General features: G+C 48.1%; 1 protein-coding gene across 3 annotated transcripts in view; it reads right to left on the reverse strand.

Moving 5' to 3' along the window:
- Positions 1-6,185: 6,185 nt before the first annotated feature.
- LOC125442525 (wiskott-Aldrich syndrome protein family member 3-like) overlaps positions 6,186-18,051 on the reverse strand; it is a 60,636-nt gene continuing 48,770 nt past the window's right edge. For all 3 annotated transcript variants that reach the window (XM_048513895.1, XM_048513896.1, XM_048513894.1), the window contains 2 exons: positions 12,457-12,848; positions 6,186-8,920 (listed from right to left, as the gene is read on the reverse strand). In XM_048513895.1, coding sequence (XP_048369852.1) covers positions 8,763-8,920; positions 12,457-12,848 — 550 coding nt within the window. In that variant the 3' untranslated portion in view covers positions 6,186-8,762. The remainder of the gene's footprint in view (positions 8,921-12,456; positions 12,849-18,051) is intronic.

Here is an 18,051-nt window from a genome sequence, read left to right on the forward strand (position 1 = left end):
CACGACTTGCTCCCAATGAGTTGGGTGTCTAAATGGTCCCACTCCCCAAAAGGTGTTCTCCCTGAAGTCAGGGCATTGGAGTGGGTGCCTCGTGCTTCTGGTCTAAGGCGGGGGGGTGACTCCTGTGGCAGCATATTCCAAACACCAATCACACGTTGCGTGAAGAAGTGTTTCCTTTGATTAGTCCTAATTCTTCCCCCCAGCATTTTCAATGAATGCCCCCTGGTTCTAGTATTGTGGGAAAGAGAGAAAAATGCCTCTCAGTCAACATTTTCTACCCCATGCATAATTTTATAGACTTCAATCATATCCCCCCTCAGACGTCTCCTCTCCAAACTAAAGAGCCCCAAATTAACAAATTAACAGCTTCTAGGAACTCTGCTCCAGTCAACTCTGCCACTGCAGACTCTCCTGCAAAGTGTGCGGTCGATTCCATACTGAAGTTGGCCTTCTCAGACTTCAGATGCGTTATGTAAAACATGTTTCTCTCATTTGACTGATGCAACAGGAAAAAAAGGGGTGGGGGTGGGGAATCTTCCAGTCCCAGTGAGATGAAAGTACAACTATTTCCTTTGGTCACGTGAGCATTCAAGCAGAAAACTCCAAGCAGGTTCATGATGTAGAGAGGGAAAGCCTCTCCTGAGGACGCCTGAATCCACACACGACTCCTCCTCCTCGTTCTTAATTTAGGAGCGCAAATTGGCAGACATGGCGAGATAGAAAATGAAACTGACTGATGGGGATGTACAGGCCTCTGCTTTGCCCACTCCAGAGAAGAACTGCAGGGGGGCGCCAGATAAATACTGACATTATTATCATGATGCCAACAGCACAGCTGGCAACCGTGGCCAGGAAATCTCTTTCTGGAAGGGAAACAACTCTCATTTTCCTGCAAGTGAGCAGAGAAGAGTTCTGGCAAACAAAAGATTCCCTTTGCTGAATATCTGTTGAGGCACAAAGGCAGAAACACAGAGCTGTATTCAAACATCTTAGCTTGTCAAGCACCAGCTCAGTAAAATAGTGGCTATTTTAATCCTCGTGCAGAGAAGTTAAGTCCGCATCCTGACAGAACAAGTGAAATCTGTCACTTGCTGTACCTAGGCAATTGCCGAAGGTACATGAGATCTGGCCTCCTCTGCATTTAGTCACTAGAGGGAGAAAAAGGTTTACAGATATAGTAAAAAAACAACCCAGGGTCCAGGGCTGAATGGTAGATTATAGGAGGCCCCCAAGCTGCAAAGGCAAGAAGCCCCCTTCTGAGGGGTTTCAGAAAGGAGGGACATTATAATATGATAAGAGTTGGATTTTTAATCACTGCCACATGAGATGGAACATTTATAGACTAAACATAAGAACATAAGAACAAGCCTGCTGGATCAGACCAGAGTCCATCTATTCCAGCTCTCTGCTACTCGCAGTGGCCCACCAGGTGCCTTTGGGAGCTCACATGCAGGAGGTGAAAGCAATGGCCTTCTGCGGCTGTTGCTCCCGAGCACTTGGACTGTTAAGGCATTTGCAATCTCAGATCAAGGAGGATCAAGATTGGTAGCCAGAGATCGACTTCTCCTCCATAAATCTGTTCAAGCCCCTTTTAAAGCTATCCAGGTGAGTGGCCATCACCACCTCCTGTGGCAGCATATTCCAAACACCAATCACCCGTTGCGTGAAGAAGTGTTTCCTTTTATTAGTCCTCATTCTTCCCCCCAGCATTTTCAATGGATGCCCCCTGGTTCTAGTATTGTGAGAAAGAAAGAAAAAATTCTCTGTCAACATTTTCTACCCCGTGCATAATTTTATAGACTTCAATCATTTCCCCCCTCAGACGTCTCCTCTCCAAACTAAAGAGTCCCAAATGATTCACTTCCATTATTATCCTTGTTAGGGATTTGAATACTGTAGATAGGATACAGAAGTGGATTCTTCATGAGCGAAGGCATTTGGGGGGAATGGAGAAGAGAGACTGTTTGGAATGCTGGCTCCTTGCGGACTAAAAGGGATCTCTGCTTCTCACTTTGTCATGCTGGATCTCCTGGGATATAAGGGAGTGCTTAGAAAAACAAGTTGGTCTGCTTTCTTTTTTGTGATGTCAGTGAAGAGGCACAAGGACTTTCAATACAACAGGTGGAGGCTAGTAAGCCAGAAGCAGCAATCTGCTTCGCAGTGATCTCAGGAAAAGTTAGACTGAGAAAAGACCACCTCTTAGTCCTGCTATATGACCCAGGACCCAGATTCTTAAAATGATGCGGTAGGGGAGGACTCTGGCAACATCTGGCCACTCACAAATGGGCATACGCTCTGTTCCTAGACTGCCTGAGTGGAGATTGCAAAGGAGAACTTCAGGGAAGAAGGCATCCTCCATTTCTCACTCCCTTCGGCTTTCCCCAGGAACTGTCTCTGCTCCTCATAACACTATGCAAGTTCTAGAAAAGGCAGCTGATACATTGGGAAGCAAAACGCATCCACACTTCTGAGCCAGGCTGAAGCAACACTCTGGGTTATTTGCTAGCAGAGGACCAAACTAGATGATAAGCTTGACAGGAGTCAGAATGGGTTCCCCTGATCTGAGCTGCAGTCATACATCCCCAAACATGCTGAGTCAGCTGGGGAGCTGCGGAGAAAGGACTTCACTTTCTTGCTGTTTTCCACAGACAAAATGCCCATGGGGAGGCCCAAGGGGATGTACATACAGAAGAATAAGAAGAGTTGGACTTTATATCCTGTTTCCAGAACCTTTAAGGAGTCTCAAAGTGGCTTTCCCTTCCCCTCCCCACAACAGACACCTTGTGAGGTAGGTGGGATTGAGAGCGTTCTGAGATAACTTTGACTAGCCCAAGTTCACCCAGCAGTCTGAATGCACAGGACAGAAGAATCAAATGTGGTTCCCTAGATCAGAGTCCACTACACTTAACCACAATAACATAGGCTGCAGCATGTGGGAATCTACAGTCAATCAAACAGCAACACCCCCACCTGCCATTTCAGTTTGGGAAAACAGTCTAGGAGGGAAGGTGAAAGCCCTCTCTCTGCTGTTGTCTTGAATCAAATCAAACCCTGGAGCGCGTGGGAAAATGAGTCCCCCAGTGGCACATACAACTGCAATTCCAATTTAGTGTGTTTCCAACTCCACTGGGCTCTGTCCAGAGTGCTGAAATTATTTTCTCAGGTGCTCTTCCACAGAGATCGGCCTTGAACCATGAGCCTTTGAAGAAAATCGACTGTACCTTTCCTATAAATCTGAACCATGTTATCTATGACCAGAAGTCACTCTCTTCCTCACCTTACCTCCTGGCCAATTCAATTATCAGGCATGGAGGAAGACGATTCCTTACTGGATTCCTTCCCACCACAATCCTGAGCCAGTTAAGCCTGTTAACTCTGCCTTTCATTCTGGCTCTCCAACATGGGTGGATTTTTCAAGGGTGTGAGTGTTTGTAAAGTGCCATCAAGTTGCAGCCGACTCATGTCAACCTCTTACGTGGTTTTCAAGGCAAGAGACTAACAGAGATGGTTTGCCATTGCCTTTCCCTGCATAGTCACTCTGGTATTCCAAGGCAAACCACCTCTGCAATTCTTTGGCCTTGAAAACCCTACAGGGTCACCATAAGTGAGCTGCAACTCAATGGTACCTTACATACAGTTTCCAAGGTGGCTGCTCTTTATAGATATAGCTTCAGCAAAGTCCAGAGGGAGAGTGTGTGTGTGTGTGTGTGTGTGTGTGTGTGTGTGTGTGTGTGTGTGTGTGTGTGTGAGAGAGAAACAATCGTCACCCGATCAATACAAACTAGCCATTTCTGCACTACTCTTCATCTTTTCCCTCTGTCTCCCTATTACGTTCTAAAATCCTGTACAGACAATAACAAAAACCCCATCATTTTAAATAGATGCTTCTTACAAAAGAAGAAGAAGAAGAAGAGTTTAGATGTATATCCCCCATTTCTCTCCTGTAGGAGACTCAAAGGGGCTTACAATCTCCTTGCCCTTCCCCCCTCACAACAAACACCCTGTGAGGTAGGTGGGGCTGAGAGAGCTCTGAGAAGCTGTGACTAGCCCAAGATCACCCAGCTGGCGTGTGTGGGAGTGCGCAGGCTAATCTGAATTCCCCAGATAAGCCTCCACAGCTCAGGCGGCAGAGCTGGGAATCAAACCCGGTTCCTCCAGATTAGATACACGAGCTCTTAACCTCCTATGCCACTGCTGCTCCAAAAACCACAAATATGCTCTACAACAGACAATAAAATTTCATGTGACAGTAACAGAAATGCCAGGGTAGATATTCTTCCCCCACAGCAACTCATTCCCAACTGAGTCGGAGGCTCCGTCAGCGCTCAACCTCATAACCTGTGGCTGGCCTCACGACACCACGCTGGCTATTTCCACATCTCAATTTCTCAACTGTGGTTGTTACAGAAGGCTGTATAACGTGGCCTGGTGGTTTCTTCCTCAATCCCAGAGGGCTCTTCAAACAGCTGACAATCCTTGAAAACAAACATGGCCATCTATTGACAAACAATGCTGACTCTCTGTCAGGAGGCCTGTGTTTGGGGTTTTTGCTTATGCGGCTGTCTTAATGCACAGGGGGAGGTGGAATGGGTTAAATGCATTTCTAACTGTTTCTTCGCTGTTTCTGTAGAGCAGGGGTGGGCAATTATTTTTTCCAAGGAGGCGCATAAGAAACAGAAAATATTGTGGAGGGCCGGGCCAAAAGGCAGGGGGGCAAGGCGCTTTTGAAAGCCCCGCAGAAGCCGGCAGCCAAGGCAACTGGCTTCTGCGGGGCTTTCAAAGGCAGGGGGGCCAGTCAGGGTCATCCGGCGGGCTGGATGTGGCCCGCGGGCCATATAATGCCCAGGTCTGCTGTAGAGTGTTGTGCAGTACCAGGTGGTGTTCAAGGTCACTGTTTGCCCCTCTCATGTTATCTTCCTGACAGTAACTTTTAGGCGCGCTTTCCCAGGCTGGGGGGTGCAAGTTGTTTTAATTACTGGGTTTTGTGAGGGCAAATCTCAGTTCTGGCTTTAGCCAGGGAAGATCCAACACCATTAAAAACTACTGTTCTTCAACAAGAGTGTGTGTGTGTGTTTTGGGGATTCTGACACTCTCTGTCTTTCTAGTACCGTAGACAAAGGTCTAAGTAGGTCTCAGTGAAGTGAGAGTCCAGTCTCTAGAGTGCATAACTTCTGGGGAGGTAGGTTTTTTCCCTTTCACTGTTGGGGCAGACTGGGAAGGTAAAATGGCTTGATAGTCAAGCCAGGCACTGAAGCCTCCTTTGGCACTGGAAGGGAACGGCAGCAGTGCAGGTGGAGGCACTATCCAGCTATTGGCCAGATCTGAACTAAGTGGCCCCTGAAGCGCTGGCAGACCTACTGGAGATTGGCTCCGTTTCTTCCTGACTGCCAGTCCCTGTATTTTCAATGACCACCCACTTCTGGATCCAACAAGCCACAGTCTCAAGGAGAAATGAGGCATACATAGAGAAAGGGCAGCTTCTTGCACCCTTGAAGTGGACAAACAGCACAAGGGGAAGGAAGTCCCACCTCCCCCGTAATTTGATGGAAGCGGCCATCTTGAAAGCTGGAGTACAAGAACAGATCTGACTCTAGCTGCCCCCCCTAAAATGCCACACGGCTATCTTAGAAAATACAGACAAAGCTCATTCTCTTTTAATTATGACTCTCTTATTCCTCTCTACGGCTGCTGGGCAAAGAAAGTCAGCCAACGCAAGGAGCCCCTCCAGCCGTCATTGCCTGCAGCGATTGTGGGCATACAGGACTCTCAGCTCTCTGCATTCAGCAGTTATTGCAGTGGTGGCGAACCTATGGCACGGGTGCCAGAGGTGGCATTCAGAGCCCTCTCTGTGGGCACGCGTAAACAGAGTCCCCCCTCCCCACATCTAGGCTGGCCTGGGCCGCTGGGCTCGATTATTAGCATTAAACCTAAGACCTAGTTTTGGGGAAACAGTGTAGGTAACCCTGTTAAGCGCTGTTAAACCCCACTGATTTTCATGCGAAGAACTAAAGCGCAATCCTTTACCTGGGAGTAAGCTTGGTTGCTGGCAATGGGGCTTGATTCACCCGTTGGAAGAGTTGTACAGTTGCTTCAAAGCAAAGCCCCCGACTACCACCAAGCTTACTCCTGAGTAACACACTCCTCGGAGCCAACCGTTTTTTCTAAACTAAAACCTCAGTGCTCAGGTTAAATTGCCATGTTGGCACTTTGCAGTAAATACGTGGGTTTTGGGTTGTAGTTTGGGCACTCGGCCTCAAAAAGGTTCGCCATCACTGAGTTATTGTGCTGATTGACAGGGGGTATTTTTCTTACACAAGTACTCTCATTTGTATCTTTGTCAAGATGTAAGGCTTGATTTTAAGATGGAATCAGTCATAAAACAACTTGGCCCCAATCCAGCTATAGTTTGTTCTAAATCTCACTGAAACCAAAGGAACCAATTTGTTGCAATTGATTTTTAACCGGATCAGAGCGCCTTACTTTTCTGGGAAGATTTCTTAAAAGTGGGATTTGGCTTTGGTCGAGTTCCCAGGGAAGGGTAGGGTTATTTCCAGAAGACCGAGGCTACGTTGCACAATCTGCAAATTCTGCTCTTCATTTTAAGAATCATAAGGTTGATCAACATGATGACTCACCCACTGCACATTCACAAGTACAACTCAGTGGGCCTTATGGGCAAGTACCTGTGCATGAGGAGCCCGTGATGCAGAGGGGTAAGCTGCAGTACTACGGTCAAAGTTCTGCTCATAATCTGAGTTTGATCCCGGCAGAAGTTGGGTTTCAGATAAGCCAGCTCAAGCTTGACTCCGAGGTCGGCAAAACGAGTACCCAGCTTGCTGGGGGTAAAGTGTGGACGACTGGGGGAGGCCATGACAAACCACCCCGTAAACATAGTCTGCCTAATAAACGCCTTCCATGGAATGCCACCTTGCGAGTGCTTGCACCTTTAACTTTTAAATATGCACAGATCAGGTTGCAGGAAAGGATCAGTGATTTGGAAGGATCAGTGATTGTGGATTGGTTTTGCAGTGTCTAGAAAACCACTTTTTGTGATAAAACGTTCATGCTTGTTAAGATTCAGGTGAACTGACACAGGTTTTCTTGCCATATATATTGTGCCATATACATAACTGGAATCTTTCTATTGTTTGAGTGACGACAGTTTAACCAGAATGTTCCAACCGGAAACATTATTTTTGATGTATTTGACTGATAGGCAGGGGGTACTGTTGGCTTCATTCTCTGCAGTTATTAAAAGAAACATTTTTGCTGTTGCAATGCCCTGAACAATTGAATGCAGGAACACAAAAAAGAATAAATGAAATCTAAAACATTTCAAATACTGATGGCGTCTAAGCTTTCCAGGCCAGATGTGAACGTGTAAAGTGGTCATCTAAGCAAGAAGGTATAAATACCCTGAGTACCAAAAGAAGAAAAAGGAGTTTTTTTAAAAAAAGAACAGAACTGAAGTGCAAGGTGTTTTTTGGGGGGGGGGGGGCGGGGAATCAAACTTCCCCAATGCTGCACGAGGCTGAGCGTCCCGGCCTGATGCTTCGCATTGCCTGAGGTCAGGGGTCATAAAAGGCTGGACCCTTAATTACAGTAATCAACGTGGGAGTTGTTTAAATTCAGCACATTTGATAAATTCTGCTCTTCATTCCAAAAAATCATAAGGTTGATCAATACTATGACGACTCGTAATTTCCTGAGTTTGCAAAATACTCCATTAAAGTAGGTTTGCCTATCTAGTGGGTAGGCATTCATGGTTATAAATGGATTTCTCATCATTAAATATATTACAGACTAAACAATATCATACATTACATTACACCAATATCCCATGTACTTAAACACATAATGTGATCTCCTGGTGGCATCTGGGAGGGAGGGAATGCAAAAGGAACTCCTCAAGGTTATGTTTTGCTGTAATCCACACGTCAACCCTCCACATCCCTTGGTCGGGAGTGGGTCACGGCCACACAGGCCTTGATGATGACCGTGACCCTAAGTTACCCGCCTTTGCCTCAGCTGACCTTTGGGCCTCACTCTGTACACAAACGAGTCATTTCTTCTCTCTGTGCTCAGAGGCCACTTCCAGAGGAAGCGAGTTCTGACTTGTGAAAGTGTCTACCACAACAGACGCACGTGTGTCTTTAAAGTACTACGGCAGTGCTCTCCAGTTTTACTGAAGCTGACAGCCATGGCTATGCCTCAGAAAGCGCTTCCTGACATGCTGGGGAATGGAGAAAAGGTATCAGCAAGTGATTTGCAGTCTTCTAACCCATGTGGCCAAAGGGCAGGATTGGACAGAGGAAAAGGCTCCCACCCCCGTAGCATTTAAGTACAAAAAGTGCATCTGGCTCAGCCGGCAGCGTAGCCTCCAGCAGTTGATTCCTTCCCACAGTTGCCCCCCTCCTGAAATATGACCTCACTCCACTGTCGCTGGGCCCGTCATTTCTTTTCTCTCTAAGCGCCTTCCTTTTTTGCTGGATTCAAATGTCATTTTTCACACCTGGGAGCGGGTGGTTGGGTGGAATCCTAGCCCCAAAAGGCTTCCCAAAAGATGCCAATTCACGCTTGCTCACAAAGAGGCCCAGATGTTTTTGTCAACCACACGGCACGACAGCAACGTTCCCGAATGAGCCACACGAGATGCCAGAAACAGCTGACACTTACGGGCAGGAAACCACAGACACCCACTCGTGGGAAAGTGACAAGCAGAACTCGGAACCCCCCGCCCGCTAGAGAACCCCACCCTTCTCTCAGTCTGACCACTCGTTCTCATCCAGCTCGGAGTCGTCATCTGATTCACTATACTCCACAGCAATCCGTCGGGAAAGGATCGTGGCCACATCATTCCCCACGGGCTCCTTCTTAGCCTCCTGCTCCCACTGCTCCTGGACTTTTCGGAGCTGAATTCCTGCAGGTGCGAAGGAAGGAAGGAAGGAAGGAAGGAAGGAAGGAAGGAAGGAAGGAAGGAAGGAAGGAAGGAAGGAAGGAAGGAAGGAAGGAAGGAAGGAAGGAAGGAAGGAAGGAAGGAAGGAAGGAAGGGAGGGAGGGAGGGGGGGGGGGGGGGGAGGGAGGGAGGGAGGGAGGGAGGGAGGGAGGAAATTCTGTAGTCAACAATGTAGAGTACATACAAATCACCCACAATTAACATTCAGGCAGTGAATAATTTGTGCTCACCATCCCTGTCCAAGTTTTATGCGAAGGGAACCACGGCGTATTATATTTTCTAGTGTGCAAGTTAACCTTAACTTTAGTTCAAAATGGGGAGGATCCCATCAGAATCAGAGCTATAATGCTGAGACTGGTGAACTTTTTGAACTTTTCTTCCACATGGCACATTTCTCTTTCTTTATTAAAATATTTCTACCCCAGTTCTCCCCATCCCATGACAGCTTATTCTACAAAATTGGGGCACCAATGGAACTATTACTATCATCAATTTAAAACATTTCTTAGCTGCCTTTCTTAGATGCTTAAGGCAGCTGGCAATATAAATATGGAAGAGAAGAGAATGTGCATAAAACAGAGTAATAAAAATACACATGGCCAACATTTTAAATTGCAATTAAGCACTACTTTAACCAAACGCAGTCCTAGATAGCATCATCTTCAGCTGCCAAATGAGAGGGGCAGGTGCACCTCCTTGGGGAGGGTGGGGGCTGCCACCAAAAAGTCCCTCATATATTCACCAAATGAGTTTCTTGGATTGGTGGAACAGTCAGGAGGGCCTCTGCTTGAGATTTTAATTCCAAGACAGGAACATACGGGAGAAGACGGTCCTTCAGACACCACAGTCCCAAGCCATGCAGGGCTTTGACATTCAAAGACCAGCACCAGTGGGTCAGAACTGGTGTTCATGCAGCTGCTATTTACAAAAGGTGGAGGGTCCATTTCTGAACCTCCCAGAGTTGCATTTGGATTCAGCTCCTGAGTTTATGGCACATGCAAAACACAACTTGGAGGCTCGCAGATTCATACCTCAGTATACGAACCACAGTGTCAGGCCTGGAGATTTGCTAGACAAAAATTGTCCTGATTTGGTTCAGTCCCAACCTCCCCCCCACCCCCCACCCCCGTCCATCAAACTCTAGAGCAGTGATGGCGAACCTATGGCACGGGTGCCAGAGGTGGCACTTGGAGCCCTCTCTGTGGGCATGACCACACAGAGTTCATCATTTGGGGGGTGGAAAATCACACACACACCCCACACATACACCTAAGATGGCCTGGGCCACTGAGCATGATGTGCACGCACCACAGTGAGTAGGGAGGACTTGGCTGGCGGGCCTGGTGCCTGTGCTCTGGGTGGCTGCTGCCCGGGGTGGGGTACAGAGGAGGCAGAGATGCTAGAGAGGCACAGAGCGGTGCACGCGGGATTTGCTGGAGGCTAGAGCAGGCTGGCCCCTTCTCGAGCGGAGGAAGAGGGAGCCAACCGGTTTTTTCTAAACTAAAACCTCAGCATTCAGGTTAAATTGCCAGGTTGGCACTTTGCGATAAATAAGTAGGGTTTGAGTTGCAATGAGGGCAACTCGGTCTCAGAAAGGTTCGCCATCACTGCTCTAGAGGGCTTCCACATGTGCCTCACAAGCTAGATGAGTCTGTGGCTCCTTTTCTTGACTGAACTGCATACAGGCAGCCTTTATAAAAGACCCAAAACACCCCTCCCTATCTGCTCAAAATTGTCGGGGGATCCCTGCACTACTGAATCCACTGCACCTCACTGTCTCTGGAGAGTTCCAAGGCAGAGCACTACAAAGGGGGCTTAGCCTGTCAAAAAGTAGAACCACTCAGCCATGACGAAGGCGGAATCTGCACAGGCCAAAAACAGCGCCCTGGAACAGTAAAAACACCATTCCAGGGGCACCGTTCCCCCTCTGCATTGAGGCAGCGCCATGCTTCCCCACCCCCAACTGAGGCAGAAACACTGTTTTTGGGAAACAGCATTTCCCAGCCAGCCCATTCCCTTGTTTCCTTAATACTCCCAGACACACAGGCTAACCCCTGGTTTTCTCTGATTGAAAATAAAATTGTATCTATCGGTTTGTCTCTCGAATCACTCTACTCTCTTTCCTGCTCAGAAGCGTACAAACTACTCAAAGACCGTCTCTTAGATTGGGAATTTGCAGAACTGTATCTAGCAGCTAAAAGAACTTGCTCTCCCACACAATTTTTAATTCCATTTGAGCAGGGTCGCATGGCCCACTACTTATATTTTCTAACTAACCCCTGCTCAAGGAGAGCCTTCACAATTGCTAGATTCAATGTCATGCCATCTGCCTTACTACATGGCAGGTTTAATAACCTGGAAAAATCTAAAAGGTTGTGTAGCTGTAATTCTAAGGTAGTTGAAACATTGGCTCACCAGCTATTACATGGCACCAAATTTGCTAAAATTAGATCTAAATATGTCAATCTACACCCTCTCTTCCAATCTGAGTTAACAGATTCGATTAGATTATTTCTCTTGTTGAACAATTCTGATTCTGTTTTTTGTGAAGAGGTTGCAAGCTTTGTTACGGAAATAATTCAGAGCCAGGAACAATATGTATATATCTGAGGTTATCCTTTTTGCCTTTTAAAATTTTTATGTTTGCTGTGTTTTGTTGCTGTTGTTCTATGTATGCCAATAAAGGCTTTGCTTTGCTTGCATTTCCCGGCCAGCAAACAGCACCAGGTTGCAAACAGCACCAGGTTGGAGGCATTGCTTTTCGGTGCCTCCATTTCCCCCCACACTTGCCTTCTCTCCCTATGGAGTTCTGCGGGGAAAGAAGATAAGTGAGGGGAAAGAAAATAAAGGCGCTTCCATGTGGAGAACATAAGAACATAAGAACAAGCCAGCTGGATCAGACCAGAGTCCATCTAGTCCAGCACTCTGCTACTCGCAGTGGCCCACCAGGTGCCTTTGGGAGCTCACGTGCAGGAGGTGAAAGCAAGGGCCTTCTGCTGCTGCTGCTGCTCCCGAGCACCTGGTCTGTTAAGGCATTTGCAGTCTCAGATCAAGGAGGATCAAGATTGGTAGCCATAGATCGACTTCTCCTCCATAAATCTGTCCAAGCCCCTTTTAAAGCTATCCAGGTTAGTGGCCATCACCACCTCCTGTGGCAGCATATTCCAAACACCAACCACTCTCCAGGCACCTCTGCAGGTCGCGGCTGCTCTGAGGCCGCTCATACCTCAGCGTGCCAATGGCCCCAGGGCTCCACCGGCATCATACATGCAGGGGCCCGTGCGGAATCCGCCTAAGACCCAAAGCTCCACAACCGAATGGATCAAATCAGCCACGTGAGGGTCTTCTGGAGACAGCAGGTGACGGGAAGTGGAGCAGTGCCTGGAAGACCTCCCCATTAGTGGCCAGCTGACCACAGCACAATTTGTGGGGCTGGTGAGTTCAGCCTTCTTGCCCTCTTTTCCTCTCTGAGCGCTCCAGTGTGGAAACCAAACACTCACCCCTGCGGATCGCGGCCAGCAAGTCGCTCCGGGCATCACTCATCGGTATCAGCGGGATCTGAGGTTTCCGTGCTTCCACCGAGGCGGCAGGGGGAGACGCTGAGTGAGCTGGCGAGGCTGTCACTGTCGGAGGGCCGGGGGGAGGAGGAGGAGGGGCCACTGGGGGCCCCAGCGGCCCAGTCTGAGGGGGGGAGGCAGAATAGGGGCAGGGCGGGGCTGGCGGAGGGGAAGGCGCATAAGACGAGAGAGCCACAGAGGTAGCTGCATTAGGCGCCGCAGCCGGAGGGGCAGAAATGGGGCTGTCAAAGGCAGTCTGGGCTGAGGGGATGACAGGGGGTGGGGGAGGAGGGGCGGGGGGGACAAAATATTCAGCCAACGGCACCTGTTGAGGGCTGCAAAGAAAACGGAGGTAGACCGTTCGTTAAGAATACAGAGCCAAACATGTCAGGCAAACATTGAAAAAGTAGCTGCTTCAGTCACAGAAGTGGACAACCTGTTTCCCCACTACTATGGTCAGACTGCCAACTTCTGACTGATGAGCAGCTCCAACATGATCATCACACTCGTTCAGCAGACAAGCAAAATGATCCAGATCTTCCAGGCTTCAGTTTTGTTGGAGGTGAAGGACTTTAACGCTGAAGGTGTAAAGAAACGCACCAAGTATATTGATGTGAGAGACCACATGGTGAGAAAGCTCCACAAGGATGGCGTAATTCAACTGATCTACTGTCCTACCACTGAGACGCTTGCAGTTATCCTCAGTAAGCCCCTACCAAGGCCCTGCTTTGAAGAACTCAGAAAGAAGATAAACCTGATGAACTGCGTCATGAAACACTGAGAGGGGATGTTGGAAGTGAAGGACTTTATGCTGCTTCCTGCCTCAACCACAGAGGGGTTTTTACTAGTAAGCCAGGTGCTAGATGGGGACCCAGGGATTGACACCTTTACTCTATCATGCTGGCACTATCCCTTTGATGTTAGACTGATCCTCTCAGGGACTTCCTTCCTTCTGCATCACTCCTCCTTCCTCCTCTCTTCCTTTGATCACTTCTACAGCACCCTGTGTGGAGAGAGGATGGATGCTAAGTGCATCCATCCCCATCCAGCTAGATTATTTAGATTAGCGAACCTATCTATCTACCTTTCTATCTAGAATGGAGTTCACTAATAAATAGCCCTTCGGGGATAGAGCGGTCTATCGAATAAGTAAGTAAGTAAGTAAGTAAGTAAGTAAGTAAGGAAGGAAGTAAGTAAGTAAGTAAGTAAGTAAGGAAGGAAGGAAGGAAGGAAGGAAGGAAGGAAGGAAGGAAGGAAGGAAGGAAGGAAGGAAGGAAGGAAGGAAGGAAGGAAGGAAGGAAGGAAGGAAGGAAGGAAGGAAGGAAGGACTCTTTTTATTAGATTAGAAATTACAAACGATTCCGACTTTGCTTTGTGCCAAAGTGCTCACACGCATGTTTAGGAGAAGCTCCGCTGTGCTTAGGCCTCCGTGCACTCTGCTTGTAATGCTAAGGCAGGGGTCTGCAACCTGTGGCTCTCCAGATGTTCATGGACTACAATTGGCCATGCTGGCAGGGGCTGATGGGATTTGTAGTCCATGAACATCTGGAGAGCCGCAGGTTGCAGACCCCTGTGGTCAGGTGTAACCTCTCCAAGGAGGTTATCCAACAAGTTTGGCCTTTGATGACCTCCACAGGGAGGGACAGTGAGACTCTGGATTCTCCTGGGTCTCTTCTTGGCTGCATCCACACATCACTGGACACTGCAAGACAATGACCTGCAACTGGATTGTTCTTATCTGGACAGAATAACTCAGTTGCAAACGATGGCTGTTTCACAATAATCCAATGACATATGGATGCACCCTTCCTTCGCATCCTTCTGGACGGGCCAGAGTAGCTCCGGGCACGGCATCAGCATTCAGAAGGGGGCCATGGGTTCCTCTGAGTCCTTCTCAGCTCACATTAGGGGTCCCCACACAGATCTACACTCTCCCCGACCTGTCTCAGTAGCTCTTCATGGCACTGCTGCGACAGGTTGCCCAGAATTTTGGAGCCAATTGTCATTTTATTTTATTTTTTATTTATTTATTATTAGTTTTATATATTGCCCTCCCCCTGAGGGCTCAGGGCGGTTCACAGGTTAAAACATACATTAAAACATAATTTAAATACCAATTACATAAAAACAGAACCCATTAAAAATGTGGACGGCGTCTGGCTACCCCCCTCCCCCCCTTGTGCCCATGGGAGGCCAGATGACATGGTAGATGTATTTTTAACCAGGCTGGCCAAACGCCTGGCGGAACAGGTCCGTCTTGCAGGTCCTGCGGAAACTCTGTAAGTCCCGCAGGGCCCTGATCTCCCTGGGGAGCCTGTTCCACCAGGTAGGGGCCAGGGCTGAAAAGGCCCTGCCCCTCGTCGAGGCCAGCCTGATCATTTTGGGGGCAGGGATCACAAGTAGGTCTTCCTCCGAGGAACGGAGGGGCCTACAGGGGCAATGTGCATGTAACACACCGTTCTAGTTCTCCTTTACGCCTGAACCAAAAGAGGCCATCTCACTTTCAAACACTTATCTGAGGACAGTAACAGATTGGATGAGGGTGACTGCGCAGCAATTGCCATTACAGGCAGGTTTCCAGGGAGTTTGTGTTTCCTCTGTCACTCAATGAGGTCTGCTGCAGGCAACTTGGTGTGGTTTCATCCTACAGCAGTCGGCCACTTCTGAGTAAGCTTCCTCTGCTGGGTTTCCCCGGCAGTAGGACCGGCTGCCTCCTGAAGTCCTTGAGATCCATGTCCTTGCCAGATTCAGGAGGGCCGTGGAGGCCCAGACCTCGGATGGTGAGCACACATGCACCCATTGCTCTGTTATCAGATCACTTTATTTCAGAATGGTATACTTTGATCTTTGGAAAGGTTGAAGCTATTGGTTTCCCCTTGGATTCACTCCTTATGCTCACAAAGGTGGAAGCCTTCAGACTAGTTAAGAATAGGCTCTTGGATCTTGACTTTCATAATTTGACTCTTGCTGCCAAGACAACCTGTTCTCCGACTACATTATTAATCCCATGCAGCATATCTTCGTCTGCTGATTAATCCCACCCAGAGGAGAGCCTTGGCTACTGCAAGATGTAATGTGCTGCCATCAGCTCTGCTGGAGGGAAGATTTAAGAATATGGAACGTTCTAAAAGAGTTTGTTCATGTGATATGACTACGGTTGAAACACTTGACCATTCTTTGTTTCTATGCCCTAAATACAATAAGATATGCATGAAATACATGAATTCCATTTTCTTGCAATGTTCTCAGTAGCATGAGTGTTCTAAGATACCCAACCTCCTGAACAGCTCTAATGGGCTCTTTTGTGAAACTGTTGCAAATTTTATACTGGAAATTAGTAGTTTTAACTGCATTTCTTAACCTTGTTTTGTTTTAAAAATTTGTCCTGTTTTATATGCCAATAAAGGCTTGGGTTATTGTTACATGCACCCATTGCTCAGCATGTGCCATTTTATGCCACAGTAACACTGTAGGGCAGATTCTACTGTTTGACTGTTGCACCTTCATTTTTCAGCTCACTAGGCTGAAAAATGAACCACAAATCTTCTAACAAACCAACAATCAGTTGACACTCCCAGGCCAGTGCTGCACAACCGGCACACCTCTGAGCTGAATACAGCAAACCAGCCATATTCAGTGGAATGCCCCACGTTTAGAACATAAGAACATAAGAACAAGCCAGCTGGATCAGACCAGAGTCCATCTAGTCCAGCTCTCTGCTACTTGCAGTGGCCCACCAGGTGCCTTTGGGAGCTCACCTGCAGGATGTGAAAGCAATGGCCTGCTGCTGCTGCTGCTCCCGAGCACCTGGTCTGCTAAGGCATTTGCAATCTCAGATCAAGGAGGATCAAAAGTGGTAGCCATAGATCGACTTCTCTTCCATAAATCTGTCCAAGCCCCTTTTAAAGCTATCCAGGTTAGTGGCCATCACCACCTCCTGCGGCAGCATATTCCAAACACCAATCACACGTTGCGTGAAGAAGTGTTTCCTTTTATTCGTCCTAATTCTTCCCCCCAGCATTTTCAGTGTTTGGCAGCCCTCTCTCTCTCTCTCTCCCTTGCTTTTTACTGTCCCAGCAAAAGCAGCAGGTGTCTCCAGCTTCCATGAGCTGCCTTTGGCTGGATGGGTCCCCTGCTGTGCAGGCCAACACGCTGACCAGACACCAAAGCCAAGCCAGTCAGTCCCCCAGTGGAGATGATAGAAATGCAGTGCTAGTAATCTGTCCCTGACGTTACCACAATGCAACAAGAACATTTAGACTCAGGGGGGGTCTCGCTGCACAGGGCAATTTTCCTACACAAACACTGTGACGACTTGGAAAAGCAGAACACACACAGACAAAACACATGTCCATTTTGCCATCCAGGAAAAACATCTGGGCATACACACAAATATTTGTGTCTGTTACACACCCTGGAATACTCGCAGTTTTCCTATCAGATTGTAATCAATGTACAGGAAAAGTTCTCTGGTCTGAAGCTGACTCAACCCAGAAGAGCTGGGAGCTTTTCGAAACAAGACCAGAGGGTTCCAAAAGCAGCTTGTCCAAGCTTTAAAATGGAAGTTGTATCAAGTGGCCAGGGAGGGGAGCCAGCCCCCCAAAAAACAATGTCTGTAAAATGGCCACCATCATATACACCTGATGTTAAAATAGGGAAAGCCAACTGGCCACCCCCAAATGCCTGAGTCATTTGCTGTGTCCCCTGTTGCACAGACAGACAGCTGCAGCTTAAACCAGGCGCCCCCTGCGGGAGGGCCCCCCGTGGTGGTTCGCGTTGGGCCGGCCGGATGGCCCACCGGGGCTCACTGGGCGGGTCTCCAAGTCGAAGAAGAAGCGGAGGGTCGAGCGTACATTTGACAATTGGCTTGATGGTTATTGGGCCTATGCTGCCATGATATCCGCCGCCTTCCCATTGAGGGCATGGCAGCTTTGGGAACACTTGGGCAACGTCCTGGAGGCCAGGGCCATCGCCGGAGACGCAGCGGCCATCAACTACGATGAGGGGTTCCGCTGGGTTTTGACAAATTCGTGGTGGAGAAGCCAGCAATGGCTCTTAGCCAGCCTGGCTGAAAGGTCAGAGGTTGCCTGCCAGTAATGGGGGCTGGGGTGTGGGGGGGAGACAAACAACAAGGGAGGACAGTCACATCCATCTCCCAGGAGGGTTTGGCTGGCCGCTATTTATTTATTGCCTTCATTTATAACCTACCTTTTTGGCTGAGGCTGAAGGCAGATTACAAAACAGCAAGATCAGTTCAAGCAGACAGCAATAAATAATGCAGCCGGATTAGAATGATGGGATTGAGAAATGCTACAAACGAACAAAAAGTTCTCTAAGGCAATAGAATATGCCTACAGCGTGACATACAAAGCTAGAAGACAAGGCAGGAAAAGGAAATTCGTACATTGAACATTGCAACAGGCTACAAAAACCTGGCTTTATAAAGGTGACTTCCTGAGATGTTCTATGAGACTACATTTTCTAATCACTTGACAAAAATCCCTCCCCTTGAACATTTCTGTTCTTCTGCGTTCTGTG

The sequence above is a fragment of the Sphaerodactylus townsendi genome, linkage group LG13, assembly GCF_021028975.2.
Source record: "Sphaerodactylus townsendi isolate TG3544 linkage group LG13, MPM_Stown_v2.3, whole genome shotgun sequence".
In the NCBI taxonomy this organism is placed as follows: domain Eukaryota; kingdom Metazoa; phylum Chordata; class Lepidosauria; order Squamata; family Sphaerodactylidae; genus Sphaerodactylus; species Sphaerodactylus townsendi.